Here is a 16,579-nt window from a genome sequence, read left to right on the forward strand (position 1 = left end):
AGTCTTTCTAAAACTAAAAAAAGGAAAAGGAGAGAAAAAAAAATCACACTTCTCTTTAATCATAGTTATGATTATGCCTCAAGTCACAGTGTAAGAAAAAACCAACTGCTACTTCAATTTCCACCTCATTCTTTGCTCCACTACCCTTTAACAAACACCTAACCTGTCACAGTTATTAACTTACTGAATTCTGATGTCCTTCACTCATGATAATTTTGGGAGAAAATATCTGGGTTTAGATCTACATAATTAAGTAGCTTCTGATTCTAGTAGTAAGTTCTACTTGCATATTGAGGTCAGTATCAAGACTGTGGTGTGAGCTTTAGAAAATGTAAAACATAGCCTGGAATATTTTCTGGCTTCTGTACAGCTGAATGTCAAGAACTGCCTATGACCTTCAAAACAGTTCTGTAATACATACAAATTAAATAAAATAGTATTAAAAAAAAAACTTTACAATGAAAAAGTCCAAATAACTTCACCTAAGAATTATTTGAAGAAAATACTTTACCAAGTTGGAGCCACTCTGCGAAATATGGTGTCCAGCCTCTGAGCAGCACACAGAAGATTCAGGCACATGTGATTCATTTCTTGAATTCAACAGAAAAAAAGTGTCTCCAATAAAACAGTCACCATGCTGAGGGTTCAAAGTTCTTCTAGCAAAGGGATCGGGGTGACAACACCACTCTTCAACTAAATCACTCCAGTTTTCACTCGGTAGAGGAAGAACTCTGAGAAATTTTCTTAGAGGGAAGAAAAGACAAATATTTCAGTTATGTTATAATTCATTCCTTAGACACTTAAAGAGAGTTTAGGCTTCCTACAAATAGTGGGGAAAGTATGGCATTTTCTCAAAACGAAGTGCTTGACTCTCTTTCCAGCCAAAAGTACTTCCTTTGGGTGAATTCTGAAAAAGCAATGACTGAGTTTCCTGCCAAATCTGTGATGAAGTATTTCCCAACGGTGAATCTTCAATGATTTTAAGGCAGAATTTGACATAGTCCTCTCTTGAAATGAATCACATGGCAAAAATAAAACAGTTCTACCCAGTCATGAAAAATATGACAACGCGCATTTGCAATTGCATTTATTATTACTTCTTGTACAGTTCCCTTGCATCAAATGTTGCTTTAAAACCAATAGAAACAGAATCATGCCGCAGCAAGATTCAGCATGTTCTTTGTTTCAGATACCCGACTTGAAAAAGGTAAAACCTGAAAAAAATACCACAGTACATCTTCATTAAAAAAACCCAAACAAACAAAACAATAAACAATGGATAATTCAATCTTAATTTTGATTCAGATACTCAGATCCAACTTTTAGAAGTCATATACAAAACAGGCAAATCCCTCTCTCCTGGGTAGTTGTATGGACCAAGGATACTGCTTCTGGATACACAACTTTATTTTAATTATCAGTGGTATTGGGTTTGCATTTTCTGCTCTCTGCCTAGTTTCCTTGAATGGTCACCCTATTTCTTCAGCTGTTGCCTGAAATCTTCAACAGAGTTTCTTGTTTCTACTTACTAAAAACCTGCAAATACAACTTTGCTTATGGTGCTACTGTGCAAATAAAAACACAGCTGCTAAGCCAATCCTCCCTTTCCTGCAGTTCCCAGACTAACGTTTTCTGAAGATGTCAGTCCTTCCCCCTGTAGCTTCTTGGCCTTTTGAATTGTTTTGTGGGAGAAAGAAAAATGTTTAAAAAAAAAACCTTTTTATCTAGATAGACAATACATTTGAAACTCTGCTTGCTCCATCTGCAGATGAAAGTTGGAATAACTGATCCTCTGATGCAGCTTTACCAAAACTAAGTAAGATCACCTCTCAGCACTACCCATGTCTATCTTCATTTTCTGTGGTCTTATATAGTGTTTGAGATACTACTCAATTCTGCCAAAGTGACAGCTTGTTCTGATGTTGGCCTATTAACTGATTCTTCATCAGCCTTTACAATTAGTTCCAGTGCCTGGACTCACACTGCAAAAAAAAGTCTTCCTGTATTGCTTTTTACACAAAAGTAACAAAAACTCAGCAATGTTCTTATAAGGGAAAAAAAGGACAGAGATTACCTTAAGCTGCAGACTCATGCTGTCCTGTTTCATTAAATCAACCTTTCTTTACTCTCACAGTCTATAGCATAAGATTTTCACTTCTTTTCCAACAAAAGCAGTTACTCCAACAAGTAGGAATTTCCTAAACAAACTCCTCCTAACTCTGAGCTATACAGAAAATATACCATTTCCACTATATTTTAGGCTTTTGCCACTCATGGGTGGGAAGCCATATCCTGGGTCACCAGAACTGGAAAAATGTAACACTAATAAAAATGGAGCCTTCCTAGAAAAACAAACAAACAAACAAAACCAACTTGAGGTTTACTAGGTGCTGACTAAATTGAGGCTGCTAAATAACATGACAAAACCTAGAAAACAGGGTGACTTATCCCTCCAAACTTGCTCCTAATAACAACTGAGTTTCTACTTGAAAATAGCCAACTAGGCTGCCTTCACAGTCAGAGAGCAACAAACAATTCTTAGGTTGGCAACTTTTAGGAGTAGCTTTCTCCTGAAAGTGTCTAATCTAGCCAGGCTGAATCTCCTGCTGCTCCTAGATTCCAACCAGAAAAGTAGGTAATTAACTTATTTTTAAAAGGTTTGAAGTTAAGCACTAGTCTATAAGAGCCCTGTCAGAAGGATATAACCCTTAAATGATCTTCCAAGCTAAGGTAAGTATTTGACCATAGAGATCCCTATAAGACTGGATTAAGAAAAGTAACCCCAAATGTCATTATTAACTAATACCCAATAATATCATTCTGTCTATTGAAAATACTGAAAACTGGAAATAAAATGGACTTTAGATTTTTAAACATATAATAACTGTTCACTTCTATCAGAGAAAAAGAAAAACAACTGCATTTCTTTAACTGCAATTTCCCTTATTTACCTATTAAAAAATCTTGGGACAGCCCAGCTTGTCAATTAACTGTCAGGCTTAACACTACTTATGTAGGAAAAGTGCAATTAGATTTCCCTTGCCATGAGTTTTTCCATGGAATATTTGTGCAGTACCAATTATTATTTGTTAAATTTAGTCTCTCCTGTCCAGCTGATGATGGGAGTGATAGAGCGGCTTTGGTGGGCACCTGGCATCCACACACCACAAGCCTTTAAGAATTTCTTCATGACAGAAATAAAGTCTTAAAGAATTATTTTATATATGAGGTACACTTAGCCAAACTGGAAGGAGAGAAAGAAAAAACAAAGTATCTCTAATTCTTTGCAGCTTTTGCAGGATGGAAGAAAAAAAAAATCTAATAATTTTCTCTAAAGTGTGCGATGTGAGGGCAATGGAAAAGAATGAAAGAGCATAACCCTAACCTCTGAAGAGCTATCAGATTTATGAAAAGAAACAGACTGAGGCAGAGAATTTCAGAAAATGTATAGAGTAATTTTTTGTGCACCAAGGAAGGATTACTTACATTTAACTAATTCTTAGTACATTTCTTAATCTAACCTTTGAAAGGAAGACTTCCTATGCAGTCTCTAACAGCAAAAAAATAACCTTTAGAATAGGTTTGGGGTGGTTTGTTGGTTTGTTTTTTTTTTTTTCTTTCATTTTAACCTAGATTCCTCTTGCTTCAACTGAAGATTACTGCCACCTTCTTTGCAGCAATTTCCTAGATACTGGAAGAATCTTATGTCTTCTCCACAACCTTATCTCCACTAAACCCCATTTATTTCAATTTCTTCTTAAAGATATGATTTTCTAGATCTCAGGTGTTTCTTATTACAGACCCTTGCCTGTAATTCAGACTTTAATATGCTCTCTTTCACACAGCTCTGCAATTTCCCTTCCATCCTTCTACCTCTGCTGTCACTGTCATACTTAATTCTTCCTGGAGACAGGAACACATGAATTCTGTAGCTAGAAGCTCTGACTATGCTACTCTCTTCCTTTTGGAAATGCTGGAACAAAATGTGTTGGATACACTGGCAGCTCCACTTTTCTACTCGTGTCTTAGCTTTTTTTAGTGGCAACATTCAAGGGACTCAGAGGCTTCCTGCAAGGAGAAATGCCAAGTAAAAATGCATGGACATGCATTCTTTGTCCTTTCTCAAAAATGTTGCTTGTGTCACATTACAGGATGCAGAACCAAAAGATTTAAACTACACGCATATGAATCTGATGTGCTGAAATTCAGGAAAATTCCCTCTCAGAGATACAATTATAAACGTGCAACATGCTTTGAAAGCAAATATTACTGACTAGAAATTAGAGGTTCCACTACTTTACAAATATATCAAAATAAGAGTTATTGCTAGACTTTCTGATGAGACATTTCAGAAGAGAAAGTTAAGAAATCCTCATTCAGTTACATTCAGCTAGCCATAAATCCATACCTATGACAAGAAAGTAGCAGAAATTCAGAGAATGAGACATATTTGTATTACTGAGTATTAGGAGCCACAAAGATCATAAAAGGCTGCAAGTGCACCTCTAACAACTCATATATTCAGCTGAAGCTGTCAAAATTGTTCATCAGAAGAGCCAGACAGTGCAGCACATTTTACTAAAATTCTCATTCACTCTGCAGACTTTTTAAGGAACAGAGATAAAAACAAGTCACACAGCAAAGACACAATTCCTGTTTCCCAAAGTTAACATCCGTGAACTATGTGGAGGCAGGCTTTGCTTAAAAGATAAAAGGAAGCTGTGGTCAATATCCCCATTCTGAGCAGCCACTTTATAATTACAGCATGGTGACCGAAGGAAATTTATAAGAGACTGAAAAGAACTGAAAAGGATACCTGAAATACAGAGGAAGAAAGAAATCAAGAAGTAAATAAATAAACAGCTAAAAACTGCTTCAGGTAATTTTGCTTTTTGACATCTGCAGTGCTTCAAATGCGTTCTTGTCTATCAATTTCAAAACAAATACCTTTTAGCTGTCTCTCAGTACACAAAATAACATGAATGCAAATCACTATGGCATTTATTGCTATAAATACAAGACACTGCAGTACTCACCGGTTGCTCACTACAATGTCACCACAGGTCTGACAGTAAAAGATGTAATTCTTGTTGGGTTTCAGGCTTTCCCTCAAAGTAAAAACCACATCTATAGATGGAAGGAAATACATTAATCTTCAAAATTGTGTAACATTTTCAGTCACTTGTACGAAAAAATCATGCCAAATACCTGAAACCAAAAAGGATATATCTAACAGGCAAAGAAAAAGGCTGACATTTTAAACACAACCTTAATTCTTTCAAAAGCAAGTATTTAGATCTAGGAAAAACTTGCCATCTCCACCTCATGCTCCATATTACTGAGTAGGAGCTGTATATGTGAAGAATTATTTTCAAGGTGCAAATCCTCTTCAGAAGGGGAGTTCATATATTGATATAATTGAAGAAATTATAAAAATCAAAATTCAACACTACTCCTTTGTAAAGATGTTTCTGATAATTAGTGAATCTGCAATATGAGGGGACACACCAATATTTAACACAAATAGTCAGGATGGGGAGCAGAGTCAGACACTAGTTTTATTTTTTCAGGCAAGTAAGAAACCAACCACTGTGGAACCACTCCAGGAAAAGATAGTGAGCAACGGCCTCTGCAGGCCAGGAAAGCAAAAACGGGCTCACAAAAGGCAGCTCAAACAACTGCACCAAAGTAAAAAAAGAACTTATCAAAGTCTCCCCAAATTTTCTGATAACATTAAGTGAAAAAAAAAGTAAAACTGTAAGCCTAGCTCTACGTATGAATATGCTTTGCTTCATCCACTTTCCCATACTTAACAATCAAAATTTACTCTCAGCACTAACATTCAATATTTGAAATTTAGGATTCAACCACAAGAGAAAAGAACTTTAAAATGTTCCAGAATTTAAACTATTTTGTATAATAATATAAAACATCAAAGGGTAACCAAGACTGTGCAATATACATGTTGATTACCACCTGGTTCACATACTTATTTTTTCACTAGCATGACTTTCTGAGGTTGATTTTTAAAAGTTCATCATTGTTCTTTTGAAACATTTTCATTAACAGGACACATTAAATAATTTTAGAATAACTGAGTTGTCAAAGTACAAGCATAATTAAGGTTAATGTACAGATGCCATCTCAGCATACCAACAGAGTATTCCAAAGTGTTTCTGGTGCTGCATTACTGTATATTACATGTTTTATCATCCTTTTTTACTTTAGTAGCTCAAAATAGCAATTTTTACTTATTTAATATATCTTTCTGTGTCATATCGTATGAAATGAATCTAAACATATTGAGTTTGGATGCCAGGATGAAAGAAAGCAAAAGCTGTACAACTATGCTTTCTATTTATTGCAATCACATCCTAGACCTGAATTAGCAGCATGGAAGTAAAGAAGGTAAATGCAGATGTTACCTGTGATATTAACCTCTGAAACCCCAGCTGTGAGAATAATGAGTCCCAACACAAACCCATAATCCTTTAGGATTAAGAGGTCAGGATGGACAAGCACAGTCTGATTGCCTGGATGAATCACAATCCATTTCTTTCATCACAATTGAAAGAAATGAAGTTTAGGTTAGCTATAAAGAAGAAATTCTTTACTGTGAGAGTGGTGAGACACTGGCACGGGCTGCCCAGGGAGGCTGTGGATGCCCCAACCCTGGCAGTGCCCAAAGCCTGGTTGGGGAAGTCCTTGAGAGGACCTGGTCTAGTGGGACATATCCCTGCCAATGGCAGTGGGGACTTGGGACTACATGATCTTTAAAGTCCGTTCCAACCCCGGAGCATTTAATGACTCTATGATTTTCAGCTGCCAACGCGGAACAGAAGAGAAAGAAAATGATTCTGAAGTACTACGGGGAAGCACGGGTGGGGGAAACCGTGAGCAGGTCCCAAACACACCGCGTTCCCCTTGCATTACGTCAGTTTTGCACTTTCAGTCTCTAAAACTGACAATTCCAGGAGGTGTTTTCTCTACAGAATTTACACTTCACAGCCTCTCTCACTTCAACGCGCCAGCTCCCGGTCACCCTCCCCCGTTCCCCCGTTCCGCAGCGCCAGCCCCGGGCCTGCCCCTGCCCGCCCTCACCGGCGGCGGGCGGCGGGCGGCGCAGGCGCACGCGCAGGTGCAGCCCGTCCCCGCGCAGGTGCCGGAGCCCGCGGCACGAGGACGGCGCCAGGCTGACCCCTGGCGGCAGCGCCGCCGCATCGCAGCTCCCGCCGCTCCTCGCTTCCAGGGCATCCGCGCACACCGACACCTCCACCGGCGCGCTGGGGAGCTCCGCCGCCGCGCTGCGGAGGAAAAGCAACGGGTATGCCTCGGGAAGGAGCTGTCGGGGCGCGCTGCTGCTTTACACAGGCCGGCCCGAAGCTCCCCCGCAGCCCCAGTCGCGCCCCCGGATCCACGCGGTGAACGAGGAGCAGCCGAGAGAAACAATCCACCGTTCTCAGGAAAAATTTATTTGCACAGTAGTGCCGAGCCGAACAAGCAGGGGCAGGCACACAACCCGGTCCTCGCGTTGAAGGCTAAGGACGCCAAAGCCAGACCCGCCGCGCCCCCCGGCTGCCCCGCACGGCCCGAGCGGCGGCGGGCGGCAGCGCCCCCGCACTACCGGATAACCAGCAGCGCGCTCTGCGTGGCCCGCCGGATCTCCATCAGGAACGCTCCCGCCATGCCGGCACCGCGCAGGAAGCGGCCGCTCGCCCGCCGGCGCAGGCGCGGCGCCGCCGCCCGCCCGTCACAGCGCCGCCTGCGCGGAATCGTAGAGCCCGCCCTAAACCACGTTACCCAGCCCTGCATTCGGACGCCTCTTGAACGCTTTCAGGGATGGCGACTCCACCACCTCGCTGGCAAATCTGTCCCAGCCCTTGACCACCCTAGCGGTGGAAAATATTTTCCTAATGTCTAATCTGAACGTCTGCTGTCTCAGTTTAGGGCCATTCCCGCTAGTCCTGTCACAGTAGGCGAGGCAGAAGAGACTGGCCCCCAAAACCTCCCTCCAGGCAGTTGTAGAGAGCGGTGAGGTCCCCCCGACCCTCCTCGAGACTAAACAAGCCCAGCTCCCCCAGCCGTTCCTTGTAAGACAAGTGTTCTAGAGCCTTGTTTCCCTTCTCTGGACGCGCTCCAGCACATCAATATCCTTATTAAACTGAGGGGCCCAGAAACTCATCACAGCGCTGGAGGTGCGGCCTCACCATCGCAAAGTACTGAGGGACTACCGCTGCCTTGGTCCTGCTGGCCGCGCTATTCCTGATACAGGCCAAGATGCCACTGGCGTTCTTTGCCGCCTGGGCACACCGCTCGCTCTTACGGGCTGTCAGCCAGCGCCCTGTATCCTTCTCCGCCGAATAGCTCTCAAGTCACTCCTCCAAGCCCGTAGCCTGCATGGGGTTGCTGCGATCCAAGCGCAGCATCCAGCAACTCGGCCCCGACGGTGCCCTGGGGGGCAGTGGCGGGAGCGTGTCCCGGGGTCTGCTGTGCCCCCCGGCTTGGCCGCTGCTGGCCAGGCTTGGGGGTCCAGGGATGAGTCCCATCGGGTCCCGAGCCCCAAGGTCCAGGTCTGCACAACCGGCTGGTCTCACGGGGGTTTTTTGCGCCCAGTCTCTTCTGTGTCAACATCGGGCTGTCATCTCCTGCTTTCCTGCCACACCACCGCCGGGAGGAGCCTGGGTCCGTTCTCTCGGGCACCTCCGCACAGGAGCTGTGGGCTGTGCCTGGGGGTGTGTGCTCCGCATTCGTGGCCAAACAGGGCTGATAATAAACTGCTGGTTTTGCGATTGCTGAACGGTGTTTGCATACTGTTAAGGCTTCCTCAATGTCTCCACCCAGCAAGTAGGCTGGAAGTGGGGAAGAGCCTGGGGCAGGGGGAGAAATCGCAGAGCTGACTTGAATCGACCGAAGTGATGTTCCATGGCACATAACATCACTCGTGGCAGTAAAAGCTCAGGGCATAGTCTTTCCAAAGTGACCATTGCTCAGATACTGACTGAACGTCTGGTTGTGGGAGGTGGTGAGTGATTGTCTGTATGTTTGGGGGGATTTTCTGTTCCTCTTTCCCTCATCCACTAAAACATCATTGTCTTAACCCACCGTTTTTCATGCTTTTGCTCTTCTGGTTCTACCTCTGAGCTAGAACCATCATGACTGCAAAGTTGAGTCTGTGCAGAGGCCTCTGCTGAGACAGGGGCAGGCTCCCCAGCAGTGGGGACTGTGTCCCGTGGCACCACTACTCACCCCCTGCCTTGTAAAAAAAAACCTTTCACCCTTTCTCACAGCTTTACAAGTCTTCCTGAATTCCTTCCGATCCATGTGCACCCAGCTCTTGAATGCTGTCACATTGTACTCATAGCAAACAGGCTCTCGGCACAGGCAGCTGCTGCTCTGGGGTGAGGTTCTCTACTGCCTCTCATGAGATCTTTTATCAAGACACTGTAAGTCCACCCTGACACGCCTGTGTGACTTTCCCTTTCCTTATGAACACTGTCACCACTGCACACTTCATCCAGGATGCCACCCTCACAGTAAGTAAGAGGTCGATGTTCAGTATTCAAGGACATCAAGGAAAGAAACTTTCATTTTGAAAAGAAGGAGTCTTCTCGCAATGTTAGAAGTGTTTACTTTTTAAGAAGTCACAAGACCCTCTGTGGCTGCAGAGAGTTATTGGAAAACATGATCTGCAAAGCCTCCAACAAATAGGCAAATTTGCACAGGTTACTTTTATAGAGATATATTATCAAAAGCATTATTATAGTGAAGTAATCTTAGTCCTTGGAGTTATCAAAACCAAGTAGGAGAGTCCCAAAGAAGAAAATGGAGTAGGGTTAGATTTTGTGGAGAAAAATATAGCAGGCAATAGACAGTTTCAACTGAGTTATTCTGTTGTTTTTTACAAAGCATGAATTTACTGAAGTATTCTAAGATGGGACTGTACTGTCTACATGCTGTTCTGATTGTGGTAGTGTGGGGTTGTGTTGTTGTTGTTTGTTTTCTTTTTTTTTAAGGAAGAAAAATAATTAGTCCACATGTTGGGTCTCATTTCCAATTACTTCACAAACAAATTTGTAGTATGAACTAAATTGTTGTGGACAAGTACGTCATACATCAAACATAAACCCCATGTAATTATAGGAGAATTGACTCCTAGTATTAGTAAAAGGGCCTTTGATGTTACAAAGGCTTGCCCAAAGCTACAAAGTTATGAATAATCATAAGTGTTCACAGGGTGTGAACCTCACTTATTCAAAATTGTCTATTATAGGTTTCTCACCATTTCTGCTGTAAAATAATTACAGAGAAAGGAAGGTAAATTTCTTACCGAGCAAGTGCACCTAACATCAGTGCTGCACCTAGCCCAGTATTTTGACTCCAACATCAGTAAAACAAGGTACTAATAAGGAAGAGCTCCGTAGTGTGGTTGTTTCCAGGTACTTCCCCTGTGGATACATCCCTACCCAATTCCTTCAGTGTCCACTTATGGATGTGTTTGTCACCAATATGAATAATGTATCCTTCAACCTACAGATAGTGTCCAAGTCCCCAGCTCCTAGTGCCAATATGTTCTGGAAGCTTTCTGCTTTGCAGAAAAGAATTTTCTGTGCCTCCTCATTCTCATACTGTGGGGTTTGGTTAACAACAACTTTGTTGCCTTTCTTAATTTTGTAGAATTTGATCAATCCTCTCTCCCCTGCCTTCTCACTCTGCATCGAACAGTCACAGTCATTATTGCTCTTGCTGTAATATAGCAGTGACATCTCTCCACAGTGCCTTTCTCAACTTCTCTACATCCCTCTTGAGCTGTGAAGACAAGAATTGATGCCATAATCAATCTGAGGCTGCATCAGCCTTTTACACAGCAGCCAAACAGCTACCTCTGTCTTGTTCTCAATATTCTTCCCAACGACATACAATGTTTTTTTGATTGCCACTGCACATAAAGTTGATGAGACAATTTGAAAGAAGTGTTTTGGAGCTCTGAGCTGTAAATGCCACTGTTAAATTCAGCACAAGGGAAGCTTAGGAATCCAACCACTCTGCAATGCAGTAGCATGTGAAAGCACATGGTCAGTTATGGACAGTCACTTCCCCTCTATGAAGTTCACTACTGTTAAATAGCTCCAAAAGCATGACCAACCTAATTAACAATTATATCTCAAGGCATTTATAAGGCATTTATAAGTATCTTCATATCTATAAGGTATTTATAAGTATCTTCAAAGAAAAAATAAATTTAAGTGCACCATTTCAATAAAAATACATGACACGTAGAGTCATGCTTGATGCCTCAGAAAACCAGTGGAAACTGTCAGCTTTCAAGAAGGTAATGTTTTTTCATGTACCGATTCCTGGTATAGTTTAATGAGAAAAGGAATTGCATTTACACTTTATTATTATCCCAAGTCTGGAGAATAAAATTAGACTTCATTAAATATTGGCTGGCAACATAAGTAACCGAGTAGAAGATTTATAAATATTATGAGATTTTCCCCTGGCAATATTTTGGAAATACTTGTCTTGAGACAAAGCCTAAAATATTAATCATGTAAGCTGAACATACTTTTTTTTTTTTTCAGTTACTCAAGTAATTAATAACCATAAGCACTGTTTGCTATTATGAAGCTTGCTTAAATTTGAGAACTGTAATGATGACTTAAAATGAACAGATTACAGTGGAAGAGCTGTACCCTTTATACTGTGGAACTGGCCAGTTGAAAAATCACTCTTGCAATGCCGTAAAAAACGTCCTTTGAATACCATCCATGTGGGCACTCAAACACTTTTATGTGTAGTAAGGATTCAAGCATACTAATCACAAGAAATGTTAGAACATTCCCAATATAGCTACTGCTAACATAAAGGTAATATCACATCATAGCATCACAGACCAGTTTGGGTTGCAAGGGACCAGGTGGGGGTCGGCGTCTTCTGCCAGGCAACCAGAGACGGGACAAGAGGATATAGTCATAAGCTGTGCCAGGGAGGTTCAGGTTGGACATTCAGAGGCAATTCTTCACAGAAAGGGTAGTTAGACATTGGAACGGGCATTACATTCCAATGGAGTCACATTTCCTGGAGGTGTTAGAGAAAGACTGGATGTGGCACTTAGTTCCATGGTGTGGTTAACATGGTAGGGTTTGATCGTAGGTAGGACTCGATGATCTCAGAGATCTTATCAACCTAATTGATTCTGTGATCTTAGAGATCATGTCCTTCCAACCCCGCTGCCGTGCGCAGGGACACCTTCTACTACAACAGATTGCTCAGGGCCCCATCCAATCTGGCCTCGAACACTTCCAGGGATGGGGCATGCACAGTTTCACTGGGAAACGTGTTGCAGTATAATTTTCTAAAGAAGCAGCTACTTTCCATTTTTACCTGCGCTGTTTCTGGTAAACTCTGGAAATGTCAGGCGAGATGAACGAACACACGCACTCACACGGAGCCCGCTGCGCGCCCGCGCACCTGCGCACGCGTCCCGCGTCCCGCCAGGGGGCGCAGCGCGGCTGAGCGCGGCGGGCGGGGCGGGCGCGGCGCGGGGCACGCCGGGAGCTGTCAGGGCGGCGCGGGGGTGCCGGTGGCGGTCGGGCTCTTCCGGCTCGGGTCGCTCAGGTAACGCCGCTCCCTCCGCTCCTTCCCCGGGACCCTGGTGCGGGCACGCAGCGCGGCCCGGCGGCGGCGGCTGCTGCTGCTCCTCCTGCTCTCCTCCCTCCCCCCCCGTCGCCGCGCCGGTGTTGGGGAGGGTCCGCCCCTGGAGCCGAGCCGAGCCGGCCCTCTGCTCTGTCCTGCTCTCCTCTGCCTTGCCCTCCCCTCCGGCACCGTCGTGGCGGACGACGGCCGGGCCGTACTGGGCTGTGTGCGAGGGGCAGGTGCTGAGGAGCCCAGGGAGAGCGGTTATAGCCTGTTAATTACGCTGCATCAATTGACCTGTGGCACCTGCCCCCCTCGCCACCGGGCTCTGTGCCCCCGCAGCGCGGAGCGCGCCCGGGTGAGTTTTGGGGTGCGGAGCCTTTCCCCCCGCCCGCACCGGCAGCGGCCGGCGGGGCCTGGCTTCGCCCTTCGTGGTGGAGCTTCCCCCGCGAGCCCTTCCCGCCTGCCTGGGAATGAGCTTGGCGTTGGGCTGCCGGGGTCGTCCTGCTTTGACCTTGAGCGTCCAGGGGGCCGTGGGCCTCTTTTAGGTGACATTCCCGGTTGCTGGAGTTACTGCGTGTGGTATTTGGAAGGATACATGGGACATACGGCTGTCACTGGGTTGTGTGATGCAGGGTTGAATGTCATCTGTTGATGGAGAGATGGCCTTAAATCTTGTGATGCCACTTTGAAAAGCATAAATATATGATAGCTTCTGGTGTTAAATGTTTTTCAGAAATAATATTTTCATACCTGTGACAATAATCAGAGAAGCCTGAACAATTTATCTCTTTAAGTGACCTAAAATATGTTAGATACAAGGTGCAGGTTTTAAAGAGCTTATTCTGGGTGACTCAACCGTTGTTTTTGTTGCTGATTGCAGGAACCCTTTCACTCCTAGATCTTCTTTCGGTATGCACTGATAGTGAAAGTGTTATGGTTCTCAGGTTAACTGCAGAGTGTTACTGATACCTGAATTCTGGCTGTAGGAGTGTGAAGAGTTGGGAAGACTGCATCTAAAGAGTAACAGGCTAGATACTTGCAGGTAAAAAGGAGCCACATCATAAGGTTGAAGATCTTAGTCTCTTCATTTTGCTGCCAAGGCTTGGCCTGTGTTAAATACTTAAGCAGGCCTGGCTATCAAATTTGCTTTCTTTGTGGCTTTTTGGTTTGTTTGTTTTTTTGTTTTTTTTTTTAATGTTGGTACCTTTTCAGAAACAGGGTGGAATGCAATAGACCTTTTGCTAATAGTGTGATGCCTGAATATTGTGGTTATCCAATATGTACAGTAATTTTCAAAATAGCAAGTATAACTGTTCTGAGGGGGAATAGTCAGTTTGGAAACAGGCAGAATATTTACAGCATAATTTGTGATTTTGTTTTCATTGACATGAGAATTAGCACATTTGGAAACTAAGCAGCCTGTAAATGATATGGGGAGAGGCTACTTTTCTAGCTCACTGAGTGTCTTGCTTTCCCAGCTTGTTGATCGCACCTGTGACAGTAGATATTTAAACAGCATTTTGCAAAGAAAAGGTATCCTCATCTTCCATTGCTGGAGTGGCTGTGCATTTGAGTGGATGGTTTTGTTCACAACGTAGGCAGCGTTTTTCCTGTGTAAAATTACTGGCATGCTATGCAGACCATTAGAAATGCTCATCACAGGCACAGCAAGCTGTGTGGGTAAGGTGGTGCTGTGGTTCAACCCCAGCCAGCAGCCAAGCTCCATTTCCCTGCCTGTGGTACAAGGAAGAGAATGAGAAGGATAATAGGAAGAACACTCATGGGTTGAGATAAGGACAGTTTAATAGGGAAAGCAGGAGAGAGACAAGCAAAGCAAAACAAGGAATGAATTCACTCCTTCCCAGAGCAGGCAGGTGTTCAGCCATCTCTAGGAGAGCAGGGCCCCATCACACCTAGCAGTGGCTTGGAAGAAAACAAACACCATCATTACAAATAACACCCCCCCTTCCTCCTTCTTTGTATGCTAAGCATGATGTCATGTTGTCTGGAATATCCCTTTGGGCAGTTTGGGTCACCTGTCCCAGCTCTGCCTCCTCTGAACATCCCATGCACCTCCAGCCTGCTCACCGGCATGGCAGTACAAAAAGTAGAAAAGGCCTTGGCTATGTGTAACCCTGTCCAGCAATAACAAAAACATCTCTGTATTATCAACCATGTTTAGCACAAATCCAAAACAGCCCCCTGCCAGCCACTGTGAAGAAAATGAACTGTACTCTGCTGGTGTAAGTGGGCTCAGCCTGTGATCTCCTGCCATTGTTTCCTGTTTGAATACAGGGAGGACACTTCCATGTGTTCATCACTGGTTTAGTTCTCTTGGCCACTGTTCCTGCTGTCCACCTTTAGTGTCTTCTTGCTTAGCCAGGAATGACTGCTTGCTCTGGGTTGGCTGGCTGAAAATGCTTATTGATATTCTTTTTTCTTTTCTTTCCTTTTTTTTTTTTTTGTCTTTGGTGGAGCTGTATTATGCTAAATCTGCAGCGTGTAGAAGAGAACCAAGAAGAGATATGAAGTATGTTGTTAAAAACCAGTTTTGAGAATGGTTGAGAAAAGTAGGAGATAGAGGCTGCACTAAATGATACCTGCTAAAGCATGAAATAGAAAAATGAAAGTAATTTTTCTGTATGCACATAAATTGTCTTCCAGATTAATCACCATGTTGCTCTGACTTGTAGCTGAAAAGAAGCTGAATGATAAATAGAAACAGTAAGTGATATGTTTCCCTCTGAGAGGCCGGGGAGAAGAAACGCTGCAGGATCAACCATTTTCTCCCAATAACTGAAACAAGAAATGAAAAGAAAACACCAAGAAGAATCAGTAAATAGTTGTACTAGTCAACACATTCCTATTTTTATCAGAAACTTGTAGTTCAGTATAAGCATTAAAAAAGAATTAGAAGTCAGGGAATGGCATTTTGCCTAACTTGGTTTTTCATTTGCAGAAATTGTAGTGAATTTAACCTTTTATTTATATCTTTTCTGGCTTACTTCTGAGGATAGGGAGAGTGAACAAGTTTTGGTCCAGGCACCGTTTTCAGAATAGTCAGAAAAGGATTCTATTTTACAAATGCCTTTGAAATGTGCCTCTGGAACTGGGAAACCAGATGCATTGTAAAATGTAACCACAGTCTTAGTGTATTAGGTTATCCAAGTAAGGTAAGGATAAGGATATGAGAGCTTCTGACCCGCCTTTGTGAAAAGACCTATCCAGGATCGTTTGGAGACAGAATGTTAAACCCACCTGAAGCTACATATTAGAACAATGGGTATGGATTATAGGTATAGGCTATTGTGAGCAAAGAAAAAATGAATAAATTACCTGGCTACCACTTTTTTGTTGTCAGTTTGGTAGATTCTGTGTTAAGCTGTGTATCAGAATATTTTAAGAGAAGTCTCAATGTGAAGGCACAGCATTACCTTGGAAGCAAAGCTTCTCTCTCAGTACAGAGTACTGCAAGTGTAATGTAAGACAGTGAACCTCATGTAAGTCCTTTTTTTTGTGTGTACTAAGCTGAAAAGTATCCTGAAGTTGGCAAACTCTCCTTTAAAACAAAATGTAGTAAAAATATAGCTGTAAATGGAGTGATTCTGGTTTGAGTTGATTGCATTGTTATGTTTGCTATTTTTTTTGCCATTGTTTATTTATTTTAAGTGTATTACATATTAATTTGACTTACTAATTTTACAAGAGTAAAGAATATGCAAGAAAGAAAAAGAATACCTCAAGATAAGTCTTCTCTTAATAAATGCTTGGAAAAGAAAAGCTGGCTAGTTAAAAAGGAATTCTTTTCAGAGAGGGTGTAGGGACCATTTGAAGACATGAGGCTGAAACACACAAAAGTGAAAATAAATTGCCATTTATTTTAGGAAGCCTGTCCTGTTCCTGTGCTCAGGCAGCTGGAGAGAAGATAACTATTTGACGT

General features: G+C 43.0%; 2 protein-coding genes and 1 long non-coding RNA gene across 13 annotated transcripts in view; 2 read left to right on the top strand and 1 right to left on the bottom strand.

The window, feature by feature from the left end:
- The window catches only part of UBE3D (ubiquitin protein ligase E3D), an 80,147-nt gene extending 72,320 nt beyond the window's left edge, over positions 1–7,827 (bottom strand). For all 4 annotated transcript variants that reach the window (XM_068183967.1, XM_068183966.1, XM_068183969.1 and 1 more), the window contains exons 1-4: positions 7,625–7,827; positions 7,102–7,304; positions 5,037–5,127; positions 512–743 (exon numbers count right to left, since the gene is read on the bottom strand). In XM_068183967.1, the coding sequence (XP_068040068.1) occupies positions 512–743; positions 5,037–5,127; positions 7,102–7,304; positions 7,625–7,812 (714 nt within the window). In that variant the 5' untranslated portion in view covers positions 7,813–7,827. The remainder of the gene's footprint in view (positions 1–511; positions 744–5,036; positions 5,128–7,101; positions 7,305–7,624) is intronic.
- LOC137470509 (uncharacterized) lies at positions 7,178–10,970 on the top strand. Its single transcript, XR_010997101.1, has 2 exons — positions 7,178–7,324; positions 7,948–10,970. It is a non-coding gene; the product is annotated as an uncharacterized lncRNA (long non-coding RNA).
- A 1,551-nt stretch (positions 10,971–12,521) lies between these two features.
- Positions 12,522–16,579, top strand: part of DOP1A (DOP1 leucine zipper like protein A) — a 62,219-nt gene continuing 58,161 nt past the window's right edge. For 7 of the 8 annotated variants that reach the window (XR_010997098.1, XM_068183953.1, XM_068183957.1 and 4 more), the window contains exon 1: positions 12,522–12,618. The gene's annotated coding sequence lies outside the window, so the exon portion shown is untranslated. Of the gene's footprint in view, positions 12,619–13,046; positions 13,185–16,579 lie in introns of those variants that run through there. The other variant, XM_068183954.1, reaches the window with a different exon arrangement.

Source organism: Anomalospiza imberbis, chromosome 3 (genome assembly GCF_031753505.1).
Source record: "Anomalospiza imberbis isolate Cuckoo-Finch-1a 21T00152 chromosome 3, ASM3175350v1, whole genome shotgun sequence".
NCBI lineage: Eukaryota > Metazoa > Chordata > Aves > Passeriformes > Viduidae > Anomalospiza > Anomalospiza imberbis.